This window comes from Zeugodacus cucurbitae, chromosome 5, assembly GCF_028554725.1.
Source record: "Zeugodacus cucurbitae isolate PBARC_wt_2022May chromosome 5, idZeuCucr1.2, whole genome shotgun sequence".
Lineage (NCBI taxonomy): Eukaryota > Metazoa > Arthropoda > Insecta > Diptera > Tephritidae > Zeugodacus > Zeugodacus cucurbitae.
Window position 1 is genome coordinate 47,650,195 of NC_071670.1, and position 22,445 is coordinate 47,672,639.

Genomic DNA, 22,445 nt, shown 5'->3' on the forward strand with positions numbered 1-22,445 from the left:
CTCTTCCTAGACTAATTAAACTAATTTTATTTTCTAACACAAGTCAGACTTCTAAATAACAAAAATTCTCAAGCCGAGCATTAAGGTCTCCCGTATTCCCCCAATATTGTGGCCTTGTCTACTTTTTTTTATAGATTGACTATTAATAACTTAGCTATCACCAACACACCATTTTGCCTTTGCTTCGATGTTCGTCCAAACGATTGCCTTAATTGAAATTCATAGCAAGACAAGTGATTCAATTTCTGACCCAAACAACGCTTCTATTCATTATTCATCACTCTGGTGTTAAGAGCTTTTATTATTATCGTTATTTTTATTTTATTTTTTTTCTCAGATTTTTGTGCTATTCGACAATTTATTTATTTATTTCTTTTTTGCATACGCCATTTTATTCATGATCACACACTCACTATGTGAGGGGGATATGTATATGGCGCGCTGCCTGTACACACAGATAACGGTTTAAAAAGCAATTAATGTTTAACCGGCCAGCGCAGTACATTCAGCCTGGCCAATATTCGCCGACAATAGCGCAAGAACAACAGCTAGGAAACAAAGGCAAAATAAAAAAAAAACAAGGCAATGAATTGACTGACATGTACGAATGTGCTGAGTTGCATGTTGAGCGGCAGGTGTTGCACGTACATGCAGCGTATGTGGCGTTGGTGTTGCAAGCAAAAATATTGAATGTTGTCAACATCACCCTATTGACATTGATTGAAACTATTCGCGCAACAACTGACCGGTGTTGTAGTGGTAGTCTCACACACACACACAAACACAAATACGTATTTATTGTGTGCCACAACAATTGAAAAACTATTCGAAGCTACAGAGATTAGTCCCGTTGTACTTTTTTGAATTTATGCCATACATGGCAGCACTTAATTCAGCTGTTGTTTGTCTACGGGGGCGTGTGTGTGAGTTCTTTGTTGGAAGTGCGCTTATTCTCGATCAACATGTTGCATGCAGCAACGCAATTACTGTTAGCTAGTTACGTTGATGAGATATGCAAGGTACTGACAATTGTTCTCTTAATTGACTTTAGTGAATGATGTGTGCTGTATATTTGACGGTGGGATCAAATTTGGCATTGGAGAACTAGAGAAGTATATTTAAAAACAAGTAAGGGAGGGCTAAGTTCGGGTGTAATCGAGCATTTTATTCTCTCGCAATTTATTTGTTTAATTTTATTAATATAACACACATTTTGACCCACATATTCGGCATACCATATATATATATGATACAAAGTCCATTGAAAGTTTGAAAACCCTAATATTAGGTATATGGGAACTAGGGGAAGTTTTGACTAGATTTCACTCATTTTTGGTACGGAGACATGTTATTAGGACCGTCTGAATTTCTTCAACTCATCTGAGAGACTTATCTATATTTTCGGTAAAAAATCATTAGAAGCATTGAGGTCCTCATGGGTTTATAATCCGATTTTGACGATTTTTACAAAAGCGCTCCCACTCCATATATGCAGCATTTGTGCAAAGTTCTGTTCCGATATCTTCACTAGCGCCTAACTTATATATTGTAAAGTAAACGATTCAGATAGTTTGGTTGATATAGCTTTTGTAGTTTACGAGATATCTACAAAAAAACTTAGTAGGGTCGGCGTCACGCCCACTTTCCCAAAAAAATTACATCCAAATAAAACCCTTTCTTGTGCCAAATTTTTATAGCTTTTATTATAACTTTACTTATGGCTTAGTTATGGCACTTTATATGTTTTCGGTTTTCGCCATTTTCTGGGCGTGGCAATGTTCCGATTTCGCCTAACCTCCTCAGGGTGCTAAGGAATATGTGTACCAAGTGTCATAAGACATCCGTATTTCAACTCCACTCGACATCCTGATCATTTATATATATATATAACCCCATATCTAACTCTTTTATTTCTTGGTGACGCAAACAACCGTTATGTGAACAAAGCTATATACTCTCATTAGCAAGTTTGTTGCGAGAGTATGAACAAATATATTCTACAATCAATCACTACCTGATCTTATTGATCTATTCTATCTATATTGATCTATTGGTTTATTTAATCCGATGTCTTCTGAGACAAATCTTTAGTAATTTATGTCTCGGAGAGGTTGTAATATTGCATACTATATTAAACCCATTAAATGAACTCTAGTATTCTTTAACATTTTACTGAGTTACTAATATAATCAGAATATGTATGTCGGGAGGTCAATGTTTATGATAACTGAAGAAAAGTGAATCCGCATATGCCTTGGAAACAATAAATCGAAATTATTTTAGTCATACTTTTTACAAGATGACCAAATTAAGAAATAATGGATCTTTCGAAATCGAAAAAGACCGCTGACCCTAACTTCAGTAAACTGTCATCTCTTCATCTGACTTTCAGGTTCCCTGCTGGTTCTACTAATCCTTTTAATAAATTGCCATTTGATCAATTGCGTCATACTCAGTTCCTGTGGAAATTTATTCTTTATATAATATATATGTATATAGTTTTTGATGCGAGTTTTATTTAAGCCCTACTACTTGTGGGATATATTAGAATTACCATTTTTGTTTTTGATTTTGGAAATATCGATCCTGGTTGGGAGCCTTTCGAATCCAATACACCTATTTAAGGATGAAGAAATTAATGATAAACTCCAACTAATTCGTTTGTATTATTAACAAGTTCGCAGATAATTCTGTATATAAACTTCCAAAGATAAGTTGAATGGTTTGGAGATATCTTTTTTTGCCAAAATTTCTTACATTTCCACACGTATATCTTTACATTTTTCAATATATACGGAGGAGAGAATAAAAAAACATTCGGTATTTTATTTGTACAGCATCCCAAATGGAATTGCTTGTGAACATACCATTTTTTTGTCGCAATTACATATATAGTAACCTTTTACCAACTGGCTTTTTAACTATTATCTACTTTCATCCACCTCTTACTATAAATGCAAGTGCGGTTAGCCTTTTGGTCGGTCAATTGTCCCATTGCGTTTGCTGTAATCATCATAAATGTCATCTTCAATGTTGCCAATTATATGTTCATATCTTAATGGGAGCGGATCATTAGCGTTACAGGTGCGAGTGCTGCATGTCTGCGTTGCTAATGTTGCTGCAACAATGCTTGTCACCTGCAATTGCAATTCCAAAGTGTAGCGGTACTTGGAGACGACGTGTGTGTGTGAACACATCTGAGAAGTGCAAATGGTTTTAGGTCGTGGTGAAAATACATATGAATGTATATTTGTAATAAGAACGGGCATTGGGGAACCCTTTACTCATATGTCTTGCAATTGTATTTGTACATAATTGTAGCTTTGAACTAGTCCAATTCTCAACCAATTTGAAATCGCGATGTCTCTTACTATGCCTATGGTTCAACGACTATTTTAGAAGAATAATTCTGTTTGCAGACTGATTAGCGCACTAACACAATCTACCTAAAACTTCAAATACTCATACTTCGGAAGTTCTCGGACAACATTTGGGTAAAAGTCCCCTTCTATCCGTTGACCTATGTATATAAATGAGCTTAAGATACTCAAAGACTTTTTTGTCGCCAAAAATAAAGCAATTTAGTATAGATAAATTATATAAATTTTTCTTAGGTGTGGTGAATTCGAATTCTTAATACTGGTTAATACCACTTAAATAATTTAATAAAATATATTTGAAATATAACTTCTCTTACATTACATTTCTTTTTTTTCTTATCTCTTGACAGGTGACAGACACATGTCGGGCTTTTGTACTAATTTAAAAAAATGGTGGTAAGTCTACATTTTTTAATTTTTCCTATTTTTCTTATAGTTGATACATAAAACATTTTAGTTATAAGATATAAATTTGATTCCTTATTTTAGTAATGATTAAAAATAAAATCATAACCCACGATAATCGGGTCTTGGCAACCTGGAGACATTAATTTTTTAAGTATTCTCAAATAATTTAAGAAATTCCGTAAAACCCTTTTAAGATGTTTACTGTCACTGCAACAACAATGAAATAATTCTCAAGTGATATAGCCATATTCATGCATTCACATCATTATCATTTTGTCCAAATTTTATTTTTTCTATGCTTTATCATAAATCGACTCACGATTTATTTCAATAAGGTTAGGATTCTTCAAATGATGTTCGGCTGAAAGTTAAAGATTTCACTGTTTGAAGTATAATGGATTTATCTTGGGTTGGGTTAATTGTAACGAATTCGTGCTTTCTTTGACTTCTGTGCATAAATCTCGCAAACATTTGATATACGAATAAATTCTCAACTCAATTGAAAATTGTTTAAAAAGGAACCAAGTACGCAACCTTCGCTTATAACCTGTTCGCGCAACCAAATTAATTGATCAATTAAAATTTTAATTGAGTAATCAGTTTTTGCCCTTCACACTGCCGTATAATTGATAAGCTGTTATACATTTTTGTTTTTGCTTTTCATAAGAAGTTGGTAAGTTTCATCAGCTGATTGCTATTTTCTAAATAACCACAACCATTATTTACAGCAGCACCTAATTCTAGCTTCGAGTAGAATTACTTTCAATTGCTTTCTTTCTACCAGAGTTTCATTTCATTTTTAGCTCGATTAAAAATTAATGTAGAAAAATGATTTTTATTTTGTGTGGTAAATTGATTTAAATCAGCGCTTTCATCGAGCAAAGACCGGTTAATTGATCAATTAACTCCTATGAGAAAATGCTATTAGTATAGAACTCGCCATAGTCTTTGTTCCTGCTGGAGTCACAATACAAGTCGTAGTATTTTTAAATTGATACAGTTACCCAAAAGGCTAGTTCGATGAATTCTGTACATTGTTATTCGCCTGCTCAATTCTTACTGGGACAAATCTTTAGAAGTTCCTTGACAACAAATGCAGGTGCGTCAATTGGAGTTTGCAACGCATCAACGTCATAACCACCAATCAAGCGACTACAACAACAATATGGCAATAGATTTAGCAGAGTTGCAATGATGAAGGCAATAAATGGCGGCAAATGCAAGCTGGCAGACACGATTAGCAACAGTGACAAAGCAGCTCGTGTGGCAAGCTAAGAAGTGTTGAATTTTCCGTAAATGCAACAAGGAAGTAAAGACACTACCACACCTACACAAAGAGGCACACGTGTGGCAAGTGCTAAATGGCATATATTCCGTTTCTGCAAAGCCTTGTAACAACGGTACGCTTTGGTTGTAAGACCATTTTTTAAGCTAACAACATTCGACATGTCAAGCAATGCGGAAAAATGAGCCCAGAAACAACAGCCAAACAGAGTAAATGCAACAGTTTATTGAGTGTGTTGCAAGTGTTGCAAGCAAACGCCTTCGACATGTGCCGCATTGGGGACGGCAAACAGATTTGTTAAGCTTGAATTGCACACGAGGAGAAAATGCCGTTAAGCAACGGCACCTAGATACACACACAATAATGTTACTTTCGGTTGTTGTAAACTGAGCTGAACTTGCAACACAACACCCAAGATGCTTGTTGCTATGATGGGAGCAATAATTGTATTTGAGGTGACATGTAAGCAATTGCTAACTTCAAAGCCTATAAAGTTCCTATGATTTCTGAAGGAGCTGTGGGCTCTGGAGAGGACGTCCCCCTTCTCTGGTAATCCCCGTTTATATATATCAGTGCACCATATATAGGCAAAAGTATACTCAGCATTCTCATTTCTTCCAACACTCTCGTTCTTGCAAGACCCTTTTTCGTCTTCCTATCCCTTCATTGCTCTGCCTCGCATCGTTGGTGCAAAAACAAAACTGAATTTATTGCCAAATAAATCAAAGACAATATTGCCACATTTTGCACTTGCCGGCAAACTGGCAACAGTCATGCAGCATATTGGACCATGTATTGTGGTTCAAAGTCAAACCTCTCGCTCTTTGAGTCTAGAAAAAGTGAAAAGACACATGTATCTAGGTGTTTTTGCGCACTCATTTGCCACACGATGCGCTCATATTGCCATGTGGATGGTGGCCTTTAACCTGCAGGCGGTGGAGAGTTCCCTACATGCATACCACTATATACAGCATTGTTGGTTGCAGACTTTGTCTAACTTTGGTTTTTACATATAGTTTTCGATATGTTTTTGTTGTTATGAAAATGAACGCAACGATTTGTCTTGCTGCATTTTTTTTTTAATTTTTTCTTCGTCATGATACAGATTCTTGTGGTTAGTACGCAAAATCTATACACATGGAATATGATGCATGACCGTGAAGTCAGGAATGTGTTTACACACAGAACCCAGTACCTTTCATTCGCTCTCTTCCTCTGTTTCTGCCACTCAAAATCTCTCTCACCATTAATTTTGTCTCTTACTTTCTCTCTCTCTCTCTCTATCTTTCTGTCTCAATCTACATTAGAGTTGAAACTATTGTAAAAGGACAACAGTAGAAGATCTCCTCTGCCGGGATCAGTGGATGAGCAATACTGTATTTCTCCGGTCCCTGTTTATGGTTGCATATAAATAATATGTAGTTAGATGTTTAAGTGGTGGGAACATCTTCATGTATTAAGCAACATGATACAGATACCATTATGTTTAATATGACAACTCACCCATATATGTATATTCCAATAACTTATTAACTTTAAGTTGTAAATTTACTAAGCCATTGATTGTGGTTATAGCTAGATATCTTAGTCGATAAATATTTTAAGTAACTTTGGGCTAAGTTAGGTAAGGTTTGGGTTGAGATGCTGATCGTCGCGATAGTAGCCACGGATAATTCCACCTGAACATCTAAGGGAGCTGGTACTCTGTGATTTCTAGGACTCTAATTTAGGGAACATGAAGACTTATATATGTAGGAACACTTTCGATTCCAGCCAATTCGCCTTGTTTGTCGAATTTTAATTTCAGTCATTGTAAAAGCTGAACAGTGAAGGATTAGATGTTTTCTACTCTCTTTCTTGCATGCAGCTTTGGTAATTACGCCATGCTAACTTCGAGAATATCCAACATTGATCAAAAGTAGATATTTGAGTAAATGATGAAAATGAAGCCTTTCCGCCCCATTAAACTTAGTGTGTTGTCAAACAAGCTAACTGACATTAATAGAAAAATTGACAATTTCTTTGTTCAGCAAATATTTGGCACACTCGTGTGAATTGAAGCACAATTCACTTTCTCAAAAAAAAGAAACACTTGGACAATCAAAGGGACTAAGCACATGCAAACAAGATCTTGCCACTCACATGCTGCTACAAAATACTTAAGAGCTAAATTAGCGAAATCCGAAAACATGTTTATATTATAATTGTGCTTAAAGGAGCGGAAATGAGCAGCGTATGCCACATGTCTAAAGTATGAACTCGAGCAAGCCTTTCAGGGGGTGACGGCATGCCACAAATGAGCAAATAATGAAGTGACACACGTTACAACTGCAAGTAGAAGATACAATTTGGGGTAATCAAGCGAGTTAGCAGCAACCCTTTTGGCAGCGGCAAACAAATCACGACACACACTGCCAGCTTTCAAGTGGATCCAAATGAAAAAGGAAACAAGCTACTTGTGTGTGTGTGTGGGGCACATATAGTAAATATTTCCATGTTGCCGATGAGCATTGGACAGCAATGAAACGGAAACTCAAAAAGTTTCCCAAGCAATTGAACACGCTTTCATGTCAACCACAATGAACCGATGACGATGACGAGGATGGTAATGGTGATGGTGATGAAAAACCGGGCTAACCAGCCATATAAACAACCAATCGGACAACCAGTTAACCATCGAACTAGAGCAATGAAGCAATCAACCAACTAAACAATACAACTTCATACATACATATGAAGGACTCTCAGCTTCTCTGCGGTTTGCCACTTTTTGGCATTCAAGCACGCTAATATGGCTACAGGGCCATGCGCTGGACATGTGTCAAAGTTTCGGTTTTGGTTGGGTAGCACAAGGATGTGTAGCAGATTTTGCAGTTCAATGAAAATTTCCATATGCTTTGACAAGTGAGCGGATAAAGATGTGGTCATAGGATGTGCATATTTGATGCATGCGCATACATATATATGTATGTATGAGGTTCAGTTTGTGTCAGGGGTTGTGTGTTGCCGCTGCCACGGTGTCAATATGTTTGTTAAAGGATACTTTTTGACAAGTTCTCAGCATTGGCAAGCGGATGCTTGAAGTAACGAGGGTCGCACAGTGTTTGCACTGATTTTATGAGCAACAATCACTTTGACTGTCCACTTGAGTGTCAATTGATATTGAGCGGAGTGCGCAGCTAGCTTAATCCTTACTTATAAATTCTTATTATATTTAATATAAATGAAACGTTTGACAGTTAGACAATGTGCTTACATTTTAATGGCATATATCAAATCCCATAAAAGGAAAATACTGTTCGTCAGCTCACAAAATACTTCAATGCATTTCTTGAGAGGAACATGTCTGAAACTTCCCCTCATATTCTGTTTCATCAGATCAATCCATATTTCTTGTCGTCTTGCTAGAATAGCTTACAGCATGTAGACGGTTTATCGCTCAGGTAGGACTAAATATAATATTCTTACATATCATTATCAGTCCCTAGTGCCCCATCTAATAGCGATGACTTCACATTCACTGGTAATAATAAATTAATAACTTTCATAAATAAACGAGCTCCTTAGGGTAAACAAAACTAGAATATAAGAATAGGATACTTGTAGCTGAAAGGTTCCAAAAATTAGATCCACTAATTCCGCAATTAAACGATCTATAGAATTTCAATTGAAATTTTAATATTGATTTTTAAGCTATAATTTATCTAGTCACACTAGCGGTGGGGGCGGTTCCTGTCAATCGGAAAGCTTTCCCGAAGGAAAGCGATGTGGAAACTTCTATTTTCTCCTTCACTGTCCAGTCTTCGCAACACTGCGGTTGTCCTTTGTCGAAATTGAATAATTCGCTGGAATAGATATTAGCCGCCTCAGCAAAATTCTGACATGCTGAAAAGCGATTCGACGATATACTCGTATAAGGATCTTTTACGATCTATACGTAAGAATCTTTAGGCAATGGACCGGCGCCATTAGCTGTAAATCCTCCACAACACTTGTCGTGATCAGCCTTGAACCTATTCTAATCTACATATATCTTATCAGTGTAGTATTGAAAGGGCGAGTAAACTGTATACCATATTTCGAAGTCAGATATTGATTCTAATCAAGCTTTATTTATTGTTCTTATATCAATTTAAAATACTCTCCGGGTTGACATTTTTTGAACTTTCGTGGGATAGTTAATGCAGCTCATATTCAAAACTGGTTAAAATGAAGAATCTGCGGTAGACGTTATTACACTTTACAAACTAACCTAGTTACAGGTAGCTGACCAACTTAGCTAAATTCACTCGAAGACAAAGATGAGGTTGTACCAGGTAAGGGTTGGTGTATTACAATACATTTTTCTGGCACTTGACCGAACTTACTCGACTATTTAATAGGAACCTGTTACTGTTATCCGCACATGGATCTTGGTGGATGTACACTGAAAGATTAATACAAAAAATAGCTCTCCATTTGCATATCGATGACGTAAACGATTATTGAACTCATTGCAATTACATTCCCTTACAATGTCTTACACATAACATATGCTTGTGCATATAATCGGATCAGATGATATACCATAAATATCCATGTGCGCCTGAATGCGTTAAATTTGATGTGTTGTAATATGAGTGAACGGTTGGTTGGTTGGTTGTTTGGTGAAGAGGACGTGTCAGTTAGCGTACGTCACGAAACATCAACGATAAGCGTTAACTGTGTTACCAACATGACAGCTGGCAGCGAAACGACAAACGCCAACAAGAGGCGACAAACCAACAAGAAAACCAGCGCAATTGAAATTGTGATGAATGGGAGCTGTTCCAGCACCGCGTATTCGGGAGACAGCTGTACATCAACACAACAGAACACATCACTCATTAATTCCTTCATTCACTTTGCTTGCAGTTGATTTGTGCGTGGCGCTGCTGACTGGATATGTATGAAGTGTTTGTGGCTGATGCATTAGTTAATGTTTTGTGGTTATTTTGGTTGACTAGGCGTACATATACTTCTCGAAATCGACTTGTCATTTACATGCAATTATTAAGGAATAAAGTACCCACATTTGATGCCTTAACAGCAGAAGGATTATGTCGGGAACAGATTTGACATTAGGTTAGGTTAGGCACGAAGGCTGTTCCCTTATAAAAGGAAAAACACTTAGACTATTAAGCACAGTTCTTTGTGTTGCCATAAAATTCAACCCCCTCACCTAAATTTAAGAAACGATAAAGCGCCCAGAACCAGCCACAATTCTGCTGAGTTTTTTACTTCTATATCCGCTAATTCTCGAGGGTGTCCAAAAAGTAAGATCCAAGGAACTTTTGCATAGATCTCTCAAAGGCATGGTATTGTAAAAGGAAATGTTGGGAAGATTCTACCTCATCTTCTTCCAAGCAGCTTCTGCAGCTTTAATCCGGTAAAATTTTTAGTTTGACCGCGTGAATCCTGATGAGACAATGGGCAGTTAGGATAGGAGACTAGGAAAAGATTGGCTTGCTGTGGACGAAGAGTTTCCTTGACCTCTTGCGATTTACTTTGAGCCAGAAAGATTTTGGCATTAACTGACGAGATAAAGATAAATAACTAGTATTCCGAATCCATTGAGAAGTATTCAGTTTCAATCTTCTTCAGAAGAGTAGAGTTTAGATCTATCGACACATTTCTAGTTGCCTTTGAAGTTCCGATCTTTGAGAAAACAAACAAAAACCTAAAAACTGTATTTTAAAATACATTTTAAGGCTGATCCATGAGAAGGAGATCACACTTAGACAGTTATAATCATAGTATTTGTTATACCAAAATCTTCTAAGGGTGGATCTAAATCGTCATATATTGACAAAGGATGCTAAACCCATCACCTGAAGCCATACCATACTAGTTCGCCTAGATGACTTCAGGTTCCAAGATGTTTGGACCTTCTTTTCGTAATAGTGGAATAATGTAGAAGAAAATGTATGAGTGATTTTACCTCACTTTCTTCTAATCAATTTCGACAATTCCCAGAAAGATTTTTAGAGATCCGCAGAAAATAGCGGAGCTCTGAACCATTTCTAATTTTATGATATTGGGAAAAGAAGCCCTTTCCTTGCGTTCATAAAAACCGGTTCCCAGGAGTACCGTAAAGTAGTATTTCGTATTATTAAGGATGAAGTCGAAATCTCTAAAGATATCAGAACATGCAAACCTCTAGGGGTCCAGTTCCTTGAGCACTAGGTACTTCATACAATTATATAATCATTCTAATATTAAAACTCAAATCTTTCAATAATATTTTTTTTTGGATTTAGCTTTATGAAAAGCCTGTGCCTGAAGATGTGCTTCCTGGAAACAAAACTAAAAAAAATTTGCTCATTAATTAACCGTTATTGTTGAGAAGTGTAGCCGATTTAAAATTATATTTGATACAAAATTAGGATTGAAACTTGTCCCGCACATAACCTTAGTACTCCAACTTGAGCAACTCGTACAATGGAATTTCTTGCTTTGTGGTCGTTTTCTTGGTCTTTCTGAAAAGTCCAGTTTTCTCCAAGTACTTGGGTCGCTTCAAATGTGGACGTTGCTGGTAGAAATCTTTGAGTGTCTTCACTGAACGCAGATGTCCAATGCCCTTGAATAATTTCGCACCGGAGAGTAGTTCATCGGGAAATACCGTGGTTATCAAACGATCACGATCCATGGGTATCCAAGGACGCTCCTCATATGGTACTGTACGTCCAAAAGCCACTTTTATCACCTTCTTTGGTACGTGTTTCAACAAATCTTTGATGTAATTCTCATACTTCAGCTCAATGGCCATCTGTTGTCGTAGTTAAGAAACAGTACGGCTTATGAAGTAATGCGCATGTGCAGACTGCGAAGCCATGACACTCACCTCTGGCAAATTCCACTTGTCCGCCACTGCTTTAGCGATGGCTTTCACCTCTTTCGGCTCGGTTTGTATCGAAGCTAAGAGACGGCGGTCACCCTCTATGGAGAATAGCGATTTCAGTTGAGTTTTTGATATGTCAGTCTCGCGATTGTTGCTCACAGAGTTGAGCCACTCGGTGAAACGCTCTGCTGACTACAAATGCATGGTGGTATTTGCATAAAAGCTTTTACGGAGATTAAGTGCACTACTCACCGCATCCATCAAGCATTCCGCCTGCTCATCTAATGTTTTCTCTGCCAGACTGCGTTCTAAATGGTAAATTTTCGTATCCCATTTAACGCGTTCCCGTCGTGGTTTGCATATGTAACCCGAAGTCCAGTTAATCTGCTTTTTAGCCTTCGCCTTACGTTCCACGCCAGTATCCAGTTTCATTTCGAATTTGTCAAACTCATTCTCCATACGTTCGATTTCGGAGCATGTACTTTCATTGAAAACCGCCTTCAGTGTAAAAAGAACTCTCACTGATACACACAATTAGATACAATTTCAGATTACGCCGTACCTTCTTTTTCACTTTTCGGTGGTCAAATTCATCCTCCGTAGACTCCTGTACGTCGAAGGATTTCGGCGTCTCCACTGCAGACTCTGCAATATACACTAGACGGTCGTATTCGTCAAACTCATAAGGCATTATCTTTTTAACACGCTGTTGCAAATCCTCTGGCAAAGTGACAGAGAGGTCATAGTCTTTGATGAGGTCTTTAAGTGTTTTCTGATGCGCCGCATCTTCGATTTCTTGTATCACTTGCTTCCAGTATTCTTTGTTTAACAGCATCTTCTAACAGTCTTTTAGAAGCCGTGGAAAGTATGTAAATGAAATTATTAGCAAAATATATTTTCAGCAAAAATATTATGCCTTCTGTCTGCTATAAACGTTTTTATTGAATTGATTTTTTATTGAAAATTTTGAGGTCGAACCGCTTGAATTTGTTGTTTATTTATCTCCAAGGTAACTTCGAAAATTTATTTTGTTTGAATGCGGTTGTATATAGAAAGCTTTGTAGGCTGTTCTATAAAGCTCTAAGCTCATTATGTTATGGGGGATTGGTTTGTGTCTCAGTTAAGATTTTAGTTAAGGCGCGCTCCATTGTATGAGTAGAAAACTGTTATACAAGCAGTAGGTTACAGTTTTCATTCACAGTAGTTTAAACATTTATTTGAGCACATGAACAATGATACCGGCATAGCACTCTATGCCATTAGAAGAGCTTTTAAAATAAGTTTTAAAGCATTTAAATCATTGAGTCATTAGGCTAACATACTTCGATGCCTGAAGAAACGCTTAGGATATCCAAACCAAATGTTTTGAGTTAGAAGTACCGTTTAAATTGTTGCGGCGATCTCGGCGAAAGCACGAAAGCATAAAATTCAAATGAAATTCTGTAGATTTGTGTTTTGTGATTAATATGTTAGTCTGTTAAGGAAATATACTAAGAAAATAAATATACATTTTCTTAAAGAATAGTAGAATTAAGAGCCATGATGTCTCTTAAAATATTTCGATTTTAACTAAATTATCTATGTTTAAAAAGTATATATAAAAGCTTTCATATAACACGTGAAAGCTCTTTACTTTTTTTCCTTAAAATCGATGGAGAAACTGAATATATGTCAACGTAATGCGAAAACGTAGATTATATGCAAAAGCTTTCATGCAGTATGTGAAAGCTATTTAAGCTTTTTCCCTTAAAGTCAACAAAAAATCTGAATATACAAATATTATATGGTAAAAGCTTTCATTGTACAGGTGAAAGCTCTTCTAAATATTAAATTTCATAAAATTCATTAGAAAATATTGATAGTGTGTCAAAAGTTGTGCATTAAAATCTAGGCTCCAATGTCGAGCCAACAATCAAAACCATAAAACTTGATATTTGAAAAAAGGATATAAAGAAGTTCAAGAATGAAAGCTCACATTAAATACAACAGGCAAAATAACATAGTGTCGCCACAATATAATCTAATATATATAATATTTATGCACAAGAAGTGTGAGAACACACACACACCCATCAGCCGGGGTACTCATTTATGTACGAGTATAATCTAAAGCAAATCTTAAAATCAAATCAACTTCTTAACTGTTTCAATAAACGTGTCTTGCATAAGTAAACAGGGTAAATACATTCATTTCCACTCAAATCGCACTTACCACACAAACAAATGCAAATAGCAGCATACAAACAATCACAAGGTAAACACGAGCGCACTATTCGTGTGGGTGACGGTTGACGAGTGTCCTGCCACTCTCGTCATTGTTGTGTCATATAACGGTAAAATGCACAGAAATCTATTGACTACTATTTTTCCACCCACTCACTTTTAGTTTTATATATTTGTGTGATTGTGTGTGTTGTGTGCCAGTATTTGCATCTGTTACGTTTGCTAATATAATATTATTCGTTTGTTGTTGCTGTTTGGTGGAAGTTGTTTGTAGTGGCAGGTGGCATGTTGACACTAAATGTAACCACACCATTGTTGTTTACTATTTATGTAGCTTTTTTTCAGCACTTGAACACACCTTTCCTTTTGTTATTGTAGTTTTTGTGTTTATTTCAATATTTTATTTGCGGTTTTTGACGTTTGTTTTATTTCGTTTTCCTGTATTTTGTTCCATTTTTTCACCCGGATTGAAGGATATTTGCTTGTATGTATGAGGGGAATTTACATATGTATGTATCATGTATCATAGGCTGAAAGGAAGAATCACTTACTGAACTTTAAAGGAAGTGAATTATAAACTTTCAGCACTCTTTTGATAAACTTACTTATAACTTAGAGCAACATTAACCCTAGGAGGATGACGGTGGGTCATTTTGACCACCAAATAAGTTGTTAGATGTTTGTAAAATATTTTTTTCGAGGTATCCCAAAACCTTATTATAAAATATTACAGTGATATCACTTGTTGCTGGTTGAGCTATCTATTGAAAAAGCATACAAGTTTATGACACGAGATGTGGCATCATATTTGAACTAGTTGTATTTTTTATCCGACTTTTATTTTAAAACTATATCAAAAGGGCTTCATTGAACTTCTATTGGCTAACATTTGGTTCATTAACTAGTTAATTAAATGTGAGATTTCACTATCGAAATTTTTTTGAAAAATTTTCACTAATCTTATTGTATCACCAAATCTATTTTGACTATAATATTCTCATGAACACCGCCTTCATTTTTTCTAACTACCTTCGCAATGGTAATCAATGTGTAAGCCCTTATTCAGTTCAACAGTTTTTTTGTTTTGCCACAATCATTCTTTTATTCGAGCAATCGAGTTTGGATTGTTGTTTGTTATTCTCTTGTTGACACCTGTCTAACTGTTTATTCTATGAATAGATGTATATGGGTGTATATGGTGATAGGTTTTCCTTTTAGGTATAGTATATGGAAGAATAAATGAATTATAATATTTATAATATATATCTTTCAAACTTGTTAAGGGTGTATAAACGTAAAGAAATGAAAAAGAATTAGTAAAAGAAAGTAGAATTACTGAGAAGAGAAACAACGCTTTTGGGAGAACGGTCATCACGTCGTTGTTGTTGACTTAATTTTGTGGTGGGGTAAGAGAAGCGACTGCAGCAAGTTTGGTTTATATAGCTTCATTGGTTTGCGAGATATATACAAATAACCGATTTTGGGGCAGGACCACGCCCATTTCCCCAAAAATTTCATCCAAATTTGCCCCTGACTAGGGCGATCCTTTGTACCAAATTTTACTTTTATAACTTTTTTTATGGCTTAGTTATGACACATTGTGTTTTTGGTTTTCCCCATTTTGTGGTCCACGGGCAATGGACCGATTTTGCCATTCTTCGAAAGCGCCCCTCTCACGGTCCCAACTTATCCATCTGATTTGGAACTGGAAAGTTTTCAACAGTCCGTGTATTGACCACGCGACTGATCTGTCTACCTATAGTAGGCGGCCATACATCATCTATATACTAGTCAAATTTTAAATATTTTTCAAGAGGCTGAAATAAGTTAGTTGCCTTTATGATTCACAAAGTCTGAATTTAGTATATCTAGATATATGTACATACATATATGGCTTTAGATTTGAATAACGATATAGAAAACTCTCTTAACAGTTTTTAAATCCAGTTTTTAAATCCAAACTTAATTCTTAAAATTAACTTAGAATCACTCAGAGTAGGTAACTGGATAATTACTAACTAATTTTTTAATTACTTAATTTCAACAAAAAGAGAGAAGGTGGTTACTTGGGAGACATTTCCTGAGGAGTGTTAGGGTCAAAAACTTATTAGTAGCACAGACTACTGAACACATTATATTTTGGTAAGGATGAGGATGGGGTGAAACAGGACAAAAAACTGGCTATTCCCTCACACTCTTTTCAAATTCACTACTTAGTTAATATGCAATGATATTTAATGATTTACATAGTGATTTGTTTAGAGTTTGACAGTATAAGCTTTAAACCACAATTTGAAATTAACTCAAGATTTCTAATGCCGACGTATAATAGTAATGTGCTTGCCTGAAGAAGAGGCTCGATCAAGTTTCAATAGTGATTTGAAGTTTGAATCTCTATCCCATTATTTTTTTCTCTATAAACCGCTCTAGAAATAAGTCTAACTTATCTTTTCCATTACACCAAATCATAATGAAAATATATATTTTTATACTCTCGCAACAAAAGGTGCTAAGAGAGTATAAAAGTTTTATTGACATAACGGTTGTTTGTTAGTCATAAAACTAAACGAGTTAGATATAAGGTTATATATATCAAAATGATCAGGATGACGAGACGAGACTAAGATATCTTGACGAAACTTGCTACACATATTCCGAAGTATCCTCTCTGCTTTCCAGAGTACATTTATAAGAAATGGCTCTCAATGTATGGGACATTGATCCTCTTGCAGTAGTACTCTCAGTTATCTATGTGTTCAATATGACAGTTGGGTCTAACTTTCAAGATAGTTGATAAAAGAATAGCCCGTCGCTTCATTGCAACTATTGTACTGTGGCACCTAGTTTTTACCTTTGTACCCAGTTTTTACTTCGTTGACACCAGTATGTCCTTTCAAATTTCAAAATTAATAATATTACATTATATAAATTACAAGAGATTAGAAAAACTTTCCTCCATTCATGCAAAATGCCGTTCAATCTATCGGCACACGTCAATGCGCCAAAAAGTATGTGATCAATGCAAAATTCCCGTTCGATAACTTATAAGTAATTCTAGCGATTTTCTTTCACATGCAGCTGCAAGCATTATTTGACGCCTAGAAATATATTGGTGTGTTTGCATATCTTTTGGCAGCATCTTAAGAACACTTTGGTAACATGCTAAGTACGAGCAAGAACAAGCATAATGTGTAGCACCAAGGCGCTGACGATGGCACTGTGTTAACATTACATTTGTGTGGGTGTGAGTGTCTGCCATCACAGAAAGGAATATTAAAATTCCTGGTAAAAAGCTTTTGACATAAATTAAAAGTTTTGTCAACGAAAATGCATAAAAGGGGCTCAACACAGCGCACACATGTAAAAGAGAAGAAAAAAATATTTTCTCTTGGAAGGCAACTTGCAGCTGCAACACATTTTTCGGTGAGCGCACGTGAGGGGCGCACTTGCCACGGCATGTGGCTCAGGGGCCCTGGGTCGCAGGCGAAAAGGTTAATGTATGTTTGGCATTTGTTATGCCATGTAAAATGTGAAATGGCAAAAGCTTAGCGCAAACTTTTCCCGCACGGAGAAAATAAGAGCGGCAAAAGGAAACAATTGCTTGCAGTTGCAAATTAAAAGATGCTAAGGACAAGTTCGAGTTGCAAGCATAGTTTTTTTTCGTACATTTTCGTGTTGCTCGTGCCCGCGGCCGGGGTTTGGCCTTACTAATTCCCGTCCGTTAGTTGTTAGTTATGCAATGCCATTTTCATCCATTGAGCTTTTGCCAAATTAATAGCAAAGTTTAATGGCAAGTTTATTGATAGTTAATGAAATGTTCGACGAAAATTGCCTTTAGTTAACTGCCAAGGATGCTGCGACAAGCTGATAACTGTTGGTACATACAACTGTACTCAGCGACCGGCTCGCATGTGTGCGCATAAATCGCCTATCATGGCTGTCATTAAATTTTGCAACTCAAAGTCTAATTCTCAGCATGTTTTCTCGCATGTGAATAGCGGATTTTTCTATTTATTATGTAACTGTTTGAAAGTTTTTTAATTAATTCCTTTGCGCAATATATTCAGCCTTCACTTGTCGTTGCGAAAGTTTGTTTTGTAGCCGTTGATTGGCGTAGGCTTTGTTGGTACTTTTCGCTTTTAATACATACTCAGTATAGGGTGGTCCATATAAAGATTTCAATTGGAAAATGAAGCGAAAGTATTTTGGTATATTCGAAAGATCAGAGCAGATTACTATCCTTGAAATAAGCTCATTCGGGTCTCTCATCCGAAATCTAGTTTCAAACCATCATAGAAAAATAAGATTTACTCTATACAGAATAAGAGATCTTGCATTTCGGACATTTTTGTGAAAGTCTCCCAAGCATTGTTAGAAAAATCAGTAAGTCATCTCTTTGTAAGGCCTTCCGGATCCTTGTTTTGCCTCGTGTTTCAGGCTTTTTTGCTTCTTGGCATATTTGATGAAACATTTTCAAAAATTTGGTAAAATTTCGACTCTGCGAGTGACTTAGCCTCGAGTTCTGGGATTCTGAGAGCATTTCCATAATTTCAGTTTATTTCGCAGTAAGGCCTGTTTTCTCGAGACCTTGGTAACATTTTCTAAATCTATCGTACGAATCTTTGTTTGATATCCACCATAATGACCTGACTTCAACACGATCTGGACGTCGATTAAGATGCATAAACTATCGCTGCATTTAACGTTCAATGTCGATATTCAGAAACATTTTGAGTAAACAAATTAATCAAAATTTATCTTTCTGCAATTTCATTGTCTTCTAGACTACTAAGTGGCGTTTTTATCCCCCTCCAATAATTAAAAAACTTTTTTGTTGTCACATACCCTTACCACGCATGAACCACCCTCTACGTTCACGTGCATATGAATTCACCTTCTGTCCCCAGCGCTGATTTAACAATTGTACTACTGCGTCTTCCCTCCACCTTAGTGGAAGTAAGGATGTACATTTCATTTTACCAAAACACTTTGTTATCCGAAAATTGTTTCCTTCCTTTCTAATTTTTTTTTTGCTTTCTTACCTTTGTATTGCACTACTTTACTTCACATTAAGCTAATAAATCCTTGAGCTTTACCAAGCTTTAGCAATGTGTAATCGATACAAAACCATTGTATTTGCGGTTTTGTTACCAAATTCATGTCATTTGCTATTCCAAGCACTTTCTAGTGTAAAATCTTCTTTGGCTCTGTGAGCGCTAAGAGTGCGAGAGGCACACGGCTGTTATAAGCCATCAAAAATTAATTTCACTTCATAGATGTGACGGATTTGCATGCGAAATAATTTATGAGTTGCGTCGATGAACTTTGTTTTAGTGGAATGAATTTCTTTGTAGTTATATACTTTGTACTATAAGTTGGTGTGGGGATGGAAAGTTGAAGAAAGACAGTGGCAGGGAACTTGATAAATTATAGGAGGACTGTTCAAATTATAAGAGGATTGTTCATTTTGTATTTTGGGAAGGATAAGGATGAGATGAAACAGGGTAAAGAGAGGCTTTATTAATTGGCTATATAAGACAATTTCCGACTAACAAAGTTTTCTAATCCCGATTTTCACTAGGCCGATAATTGCACATAAGTATTCCACTTGTGGGATGAAACACAAATAGGAAGAAAGTCTACCAAGTTTCAGTACTGGTATAAACCAGGTGTTTCTTGAAGTAAGAATTTCTATCTCATCTCAATGGTGCTTTGATTTATCAGGTTGAGATATTCATTTCCATTATTTTTAATTTTCTCAGATAATAACCGATATATGCGGAATAAAAACTATCGAAGATTTGAAAAACCAATAATTAGCTATATGGGAGCTCGGGGAAGTTATGGTACGAGTTTAACCAGTTTTGGTGCAGAGACACTATATGAGAATAAAAATATTCGTTCTGAGTTACATTAAAATATCTGAGCGATTTACCGATGTTTTCGGTGGAAAATTGCATTTAGGCACGGAGTTCTTCGTGTTCGATATCAGGGGCCTTGAAAAGTTATATTCCGATTCTGACAATTTTTCCACAAGTGATGCCACAGCTCAAATACAGTAATTTTGTAAAGTTTTATTCCGCTATCTTCATTTGTTTCTAATGTATGTACAATAAAGTGAAGGAATCAGATAGAATAACAGGGAAGTAGTCGTGGTTGTGAACCGATTCCGTCCGAGTCATGAAAATAATATATACAGAATTTCATTAAAATTTGTTGAGTAGTTTCTGAGATACTGTTTTTGACCCATAAGAGGGCGACGCCACGCCCTTATTCCATTAAAAAAATTTAGTGCAGCTTCCTTCTACCAATTGTTCTGTAAGATTTAGTGTTTCTGGTGTTTTACATTAGTGAGTTAACGCACTTTTAGTAATTTTCAACATAACCTTTGTATGGGAGGTGGGTGTCGTTATTATCCAGTTTCACCTATTTTTATGGTGTGTAATGGGGTACGTTAGGGTCAATTTAATATCATCACAGGTTTTCAAATTATATAACTTAGAGCTTTATTCAACATATCGAAGGTAACGTTTTGACTCTCTTGAAGTAGTTGGTGGAGATCCGGATAAAAACACCTACAATCATATATTATATTAGGGGACTATACTTGGGCTTTTCCTCACGACGCAATCTCATGATGTTAATCCCTGAATGTTACCTTATACATATGATTAAAACGTTCCATATATCAAGTTATACTGTTTTCTCTGTACACGAATCTTAAAGTTCGTGAATGAGATAATAAACTTAGGAGCCACAGGGTTCGTGACTGTAAGAGTATACAAATTATAGCCGATTATTATATTTGAAAATGAAAGCCGAGAAGATGGTTTTCAAAAATATATCGGAATAAATGCTTTGGCACAAAATTCTACCACCTATATTTGTATATATCTTTTATATCGGTAGAACAGATTCAATATATAAATTTAATAAAGAAATATTTCTTTTTCTTCTCAATTGAAAATTTTTTACATCTATGAACAAAAAACAACAATTTTGTGAATTTTTTATAATATATTATTCCAAAGAATACATCAATATATTCCGACTACGCCTTTGTACACCCCTCCAGAATTCAATAAAATAATAGATTCTTACAATCATACGGAATCATAGAAATCACAGTGTTATTGTTTAGTGAACCTCACAAAGGTAATAATAAAAGAGCTCAGTGTCAATGTCACACAGGTGAGAACAACGACAACACATATGACTTATATGCCACATCAGTACTCGTGTATTCGCCATAAAGGTGCTCAAACAAACACGTACGCACTCAAATACACTGACATTTATACACATGTGTTCGCACTTTTCGGCGAAACTTTTTTAATAATAAATAAATCAAAATGTCATAAATACAAGCGGCAACAGTCACAGCTGACTAAATGACTGACGGTGTGTCTGTCTCAGAGCTCTCGCTCTGTGTTACGGCTTGTGTGCGTGAGATTACAGTGGGAATACAGAATACAACAACAAAATTTTTTATTAAATTAGTTTTTGTTTTTATTTGTTTCTGCTAATATTTACCGTTAATATTTGCCCTTTGGCTTTGTTTTTCTCGAGGAACATTTTTCTTTATTTGACAGCTGCGCGAGAGAATACTTTTCCATGGTTATATGTATGTGTGTATGTTTTAAGAGTACATGGATTTGTATAAAGGGCTCGTGTTAGTCCTATCTAGATGAAATAAAGTAACGGTAATGTGTATTTAATGAAAGGAATGAAGGCAATAAACAATTATATACACATACATTTAGGCGCCTCAGATCTTTAAAGCCACCATTTATATGCTGGTACAATTTAATTCAGCATAAATGATTTTTTATATTTTAAATTTAATAACAACAACAGCAACAACACTTTAAAGACATTCTCATAAAAGCTGTATTACCTTTATTAAAAATTCCTTTTCAAAGCAAAGTAAGCCGCTTCTTCTGTGAGTGAGTGTAGTTGTACAACAAAGTTTTGCTCTCAGCTGCTTCCGCGATACTTTACTTGTACTTTGTGCGCTTCGCCGCCTTGTCTTCGCACTTTGGTTGAGTTGATTGACCAAAATGGCATTAAACTTGCGACAAATTTGTTGTTTTTGTTTGTAAATTTTGTTATGGTGGAATTGTGTCTGAAAGCGAAAGTGAAATGTTTGCTTTGAACTGCTTGCATTAAGTACATCTAAACGATTATGAATATTTATGCTTAGCAGATGGAGATTAGGAGATGAAAGGAGACTTGAACTCATATTTTGTTGAATAAAATATATAAGATAATCTTTCCACTTTCGTATAGT

The 22,445-nt window shown here is 35.9% G+C and overlaps 2 protein-coding genes across 3 annotated transcripts in view; one reads left to right on the top strand and one right to left on the bottom strand.

Annotated features, from left to right (window-relative positions):
- Positions 1-3,729: 3,729 nt before the first annotated feature.
- LOC105212248 (myb-like protein P) overlaps positions 3,730-22,445 on the top strand; it is a 122,703-nt gene continuing 103,987 nt past the window's right edge. For both annotated transcript variants that reach the window (XM_054231215.1, XM_054231214.1), the window contains exon 1: positions 3,730-3,776. The gene's annotated coding sequence lies outside the window, so the exon portion shown is untranslated. The remainder of the gene's footprint in view (positions 3,777-22,445) is intronic.
- LOC105215422 (uncharacterized) lies at positions 11,427-12,949 on the bottom strand. The gene is made up of 4 exons (XM_011189329.3): positions 12,495-12,949; positions 12,185-12,430; positions 11,936-12,124; positions 11,427-11,860 (listed from the first exon to the last, which is right to left on the bottom strand). Exons 1-4 carry the CDS (start codon positions 12,765-12,767, stop codon positions 11,504-11,506), a joined length of 1,065 nt encoding a protein of 354 aa, XP_011187631.1. The 5' UTR covers positions 12,768-12,949; the 3' UTR covers positions 11,427-11,503.

Bases quoted from the DNA above. Each gene is read 5' to 3' on its own strand.
- LOC105215422 (XM_011189329.3), bottom strand. From the start codon at position 12,767: ATGCTGTTAAACAAAGAATACTGGAAGCAAGTGATACAAGAAATCGAA. The intron at 12,431-12,494 runs GTACGGCGTAAT...TTTACACTGAAG, and splicing joins ACCGAAAAGTGAAAAAGAAG to GCGGTTTTCAATGAAAGTAC. The intron at 12,125-12,184 runs GTGAGTAGTGCA...ATGCATTTGTAG, and splicing joins CGGAATGCTTGATGGATGCG to TCAGCAGAGCGTTTCACCGA.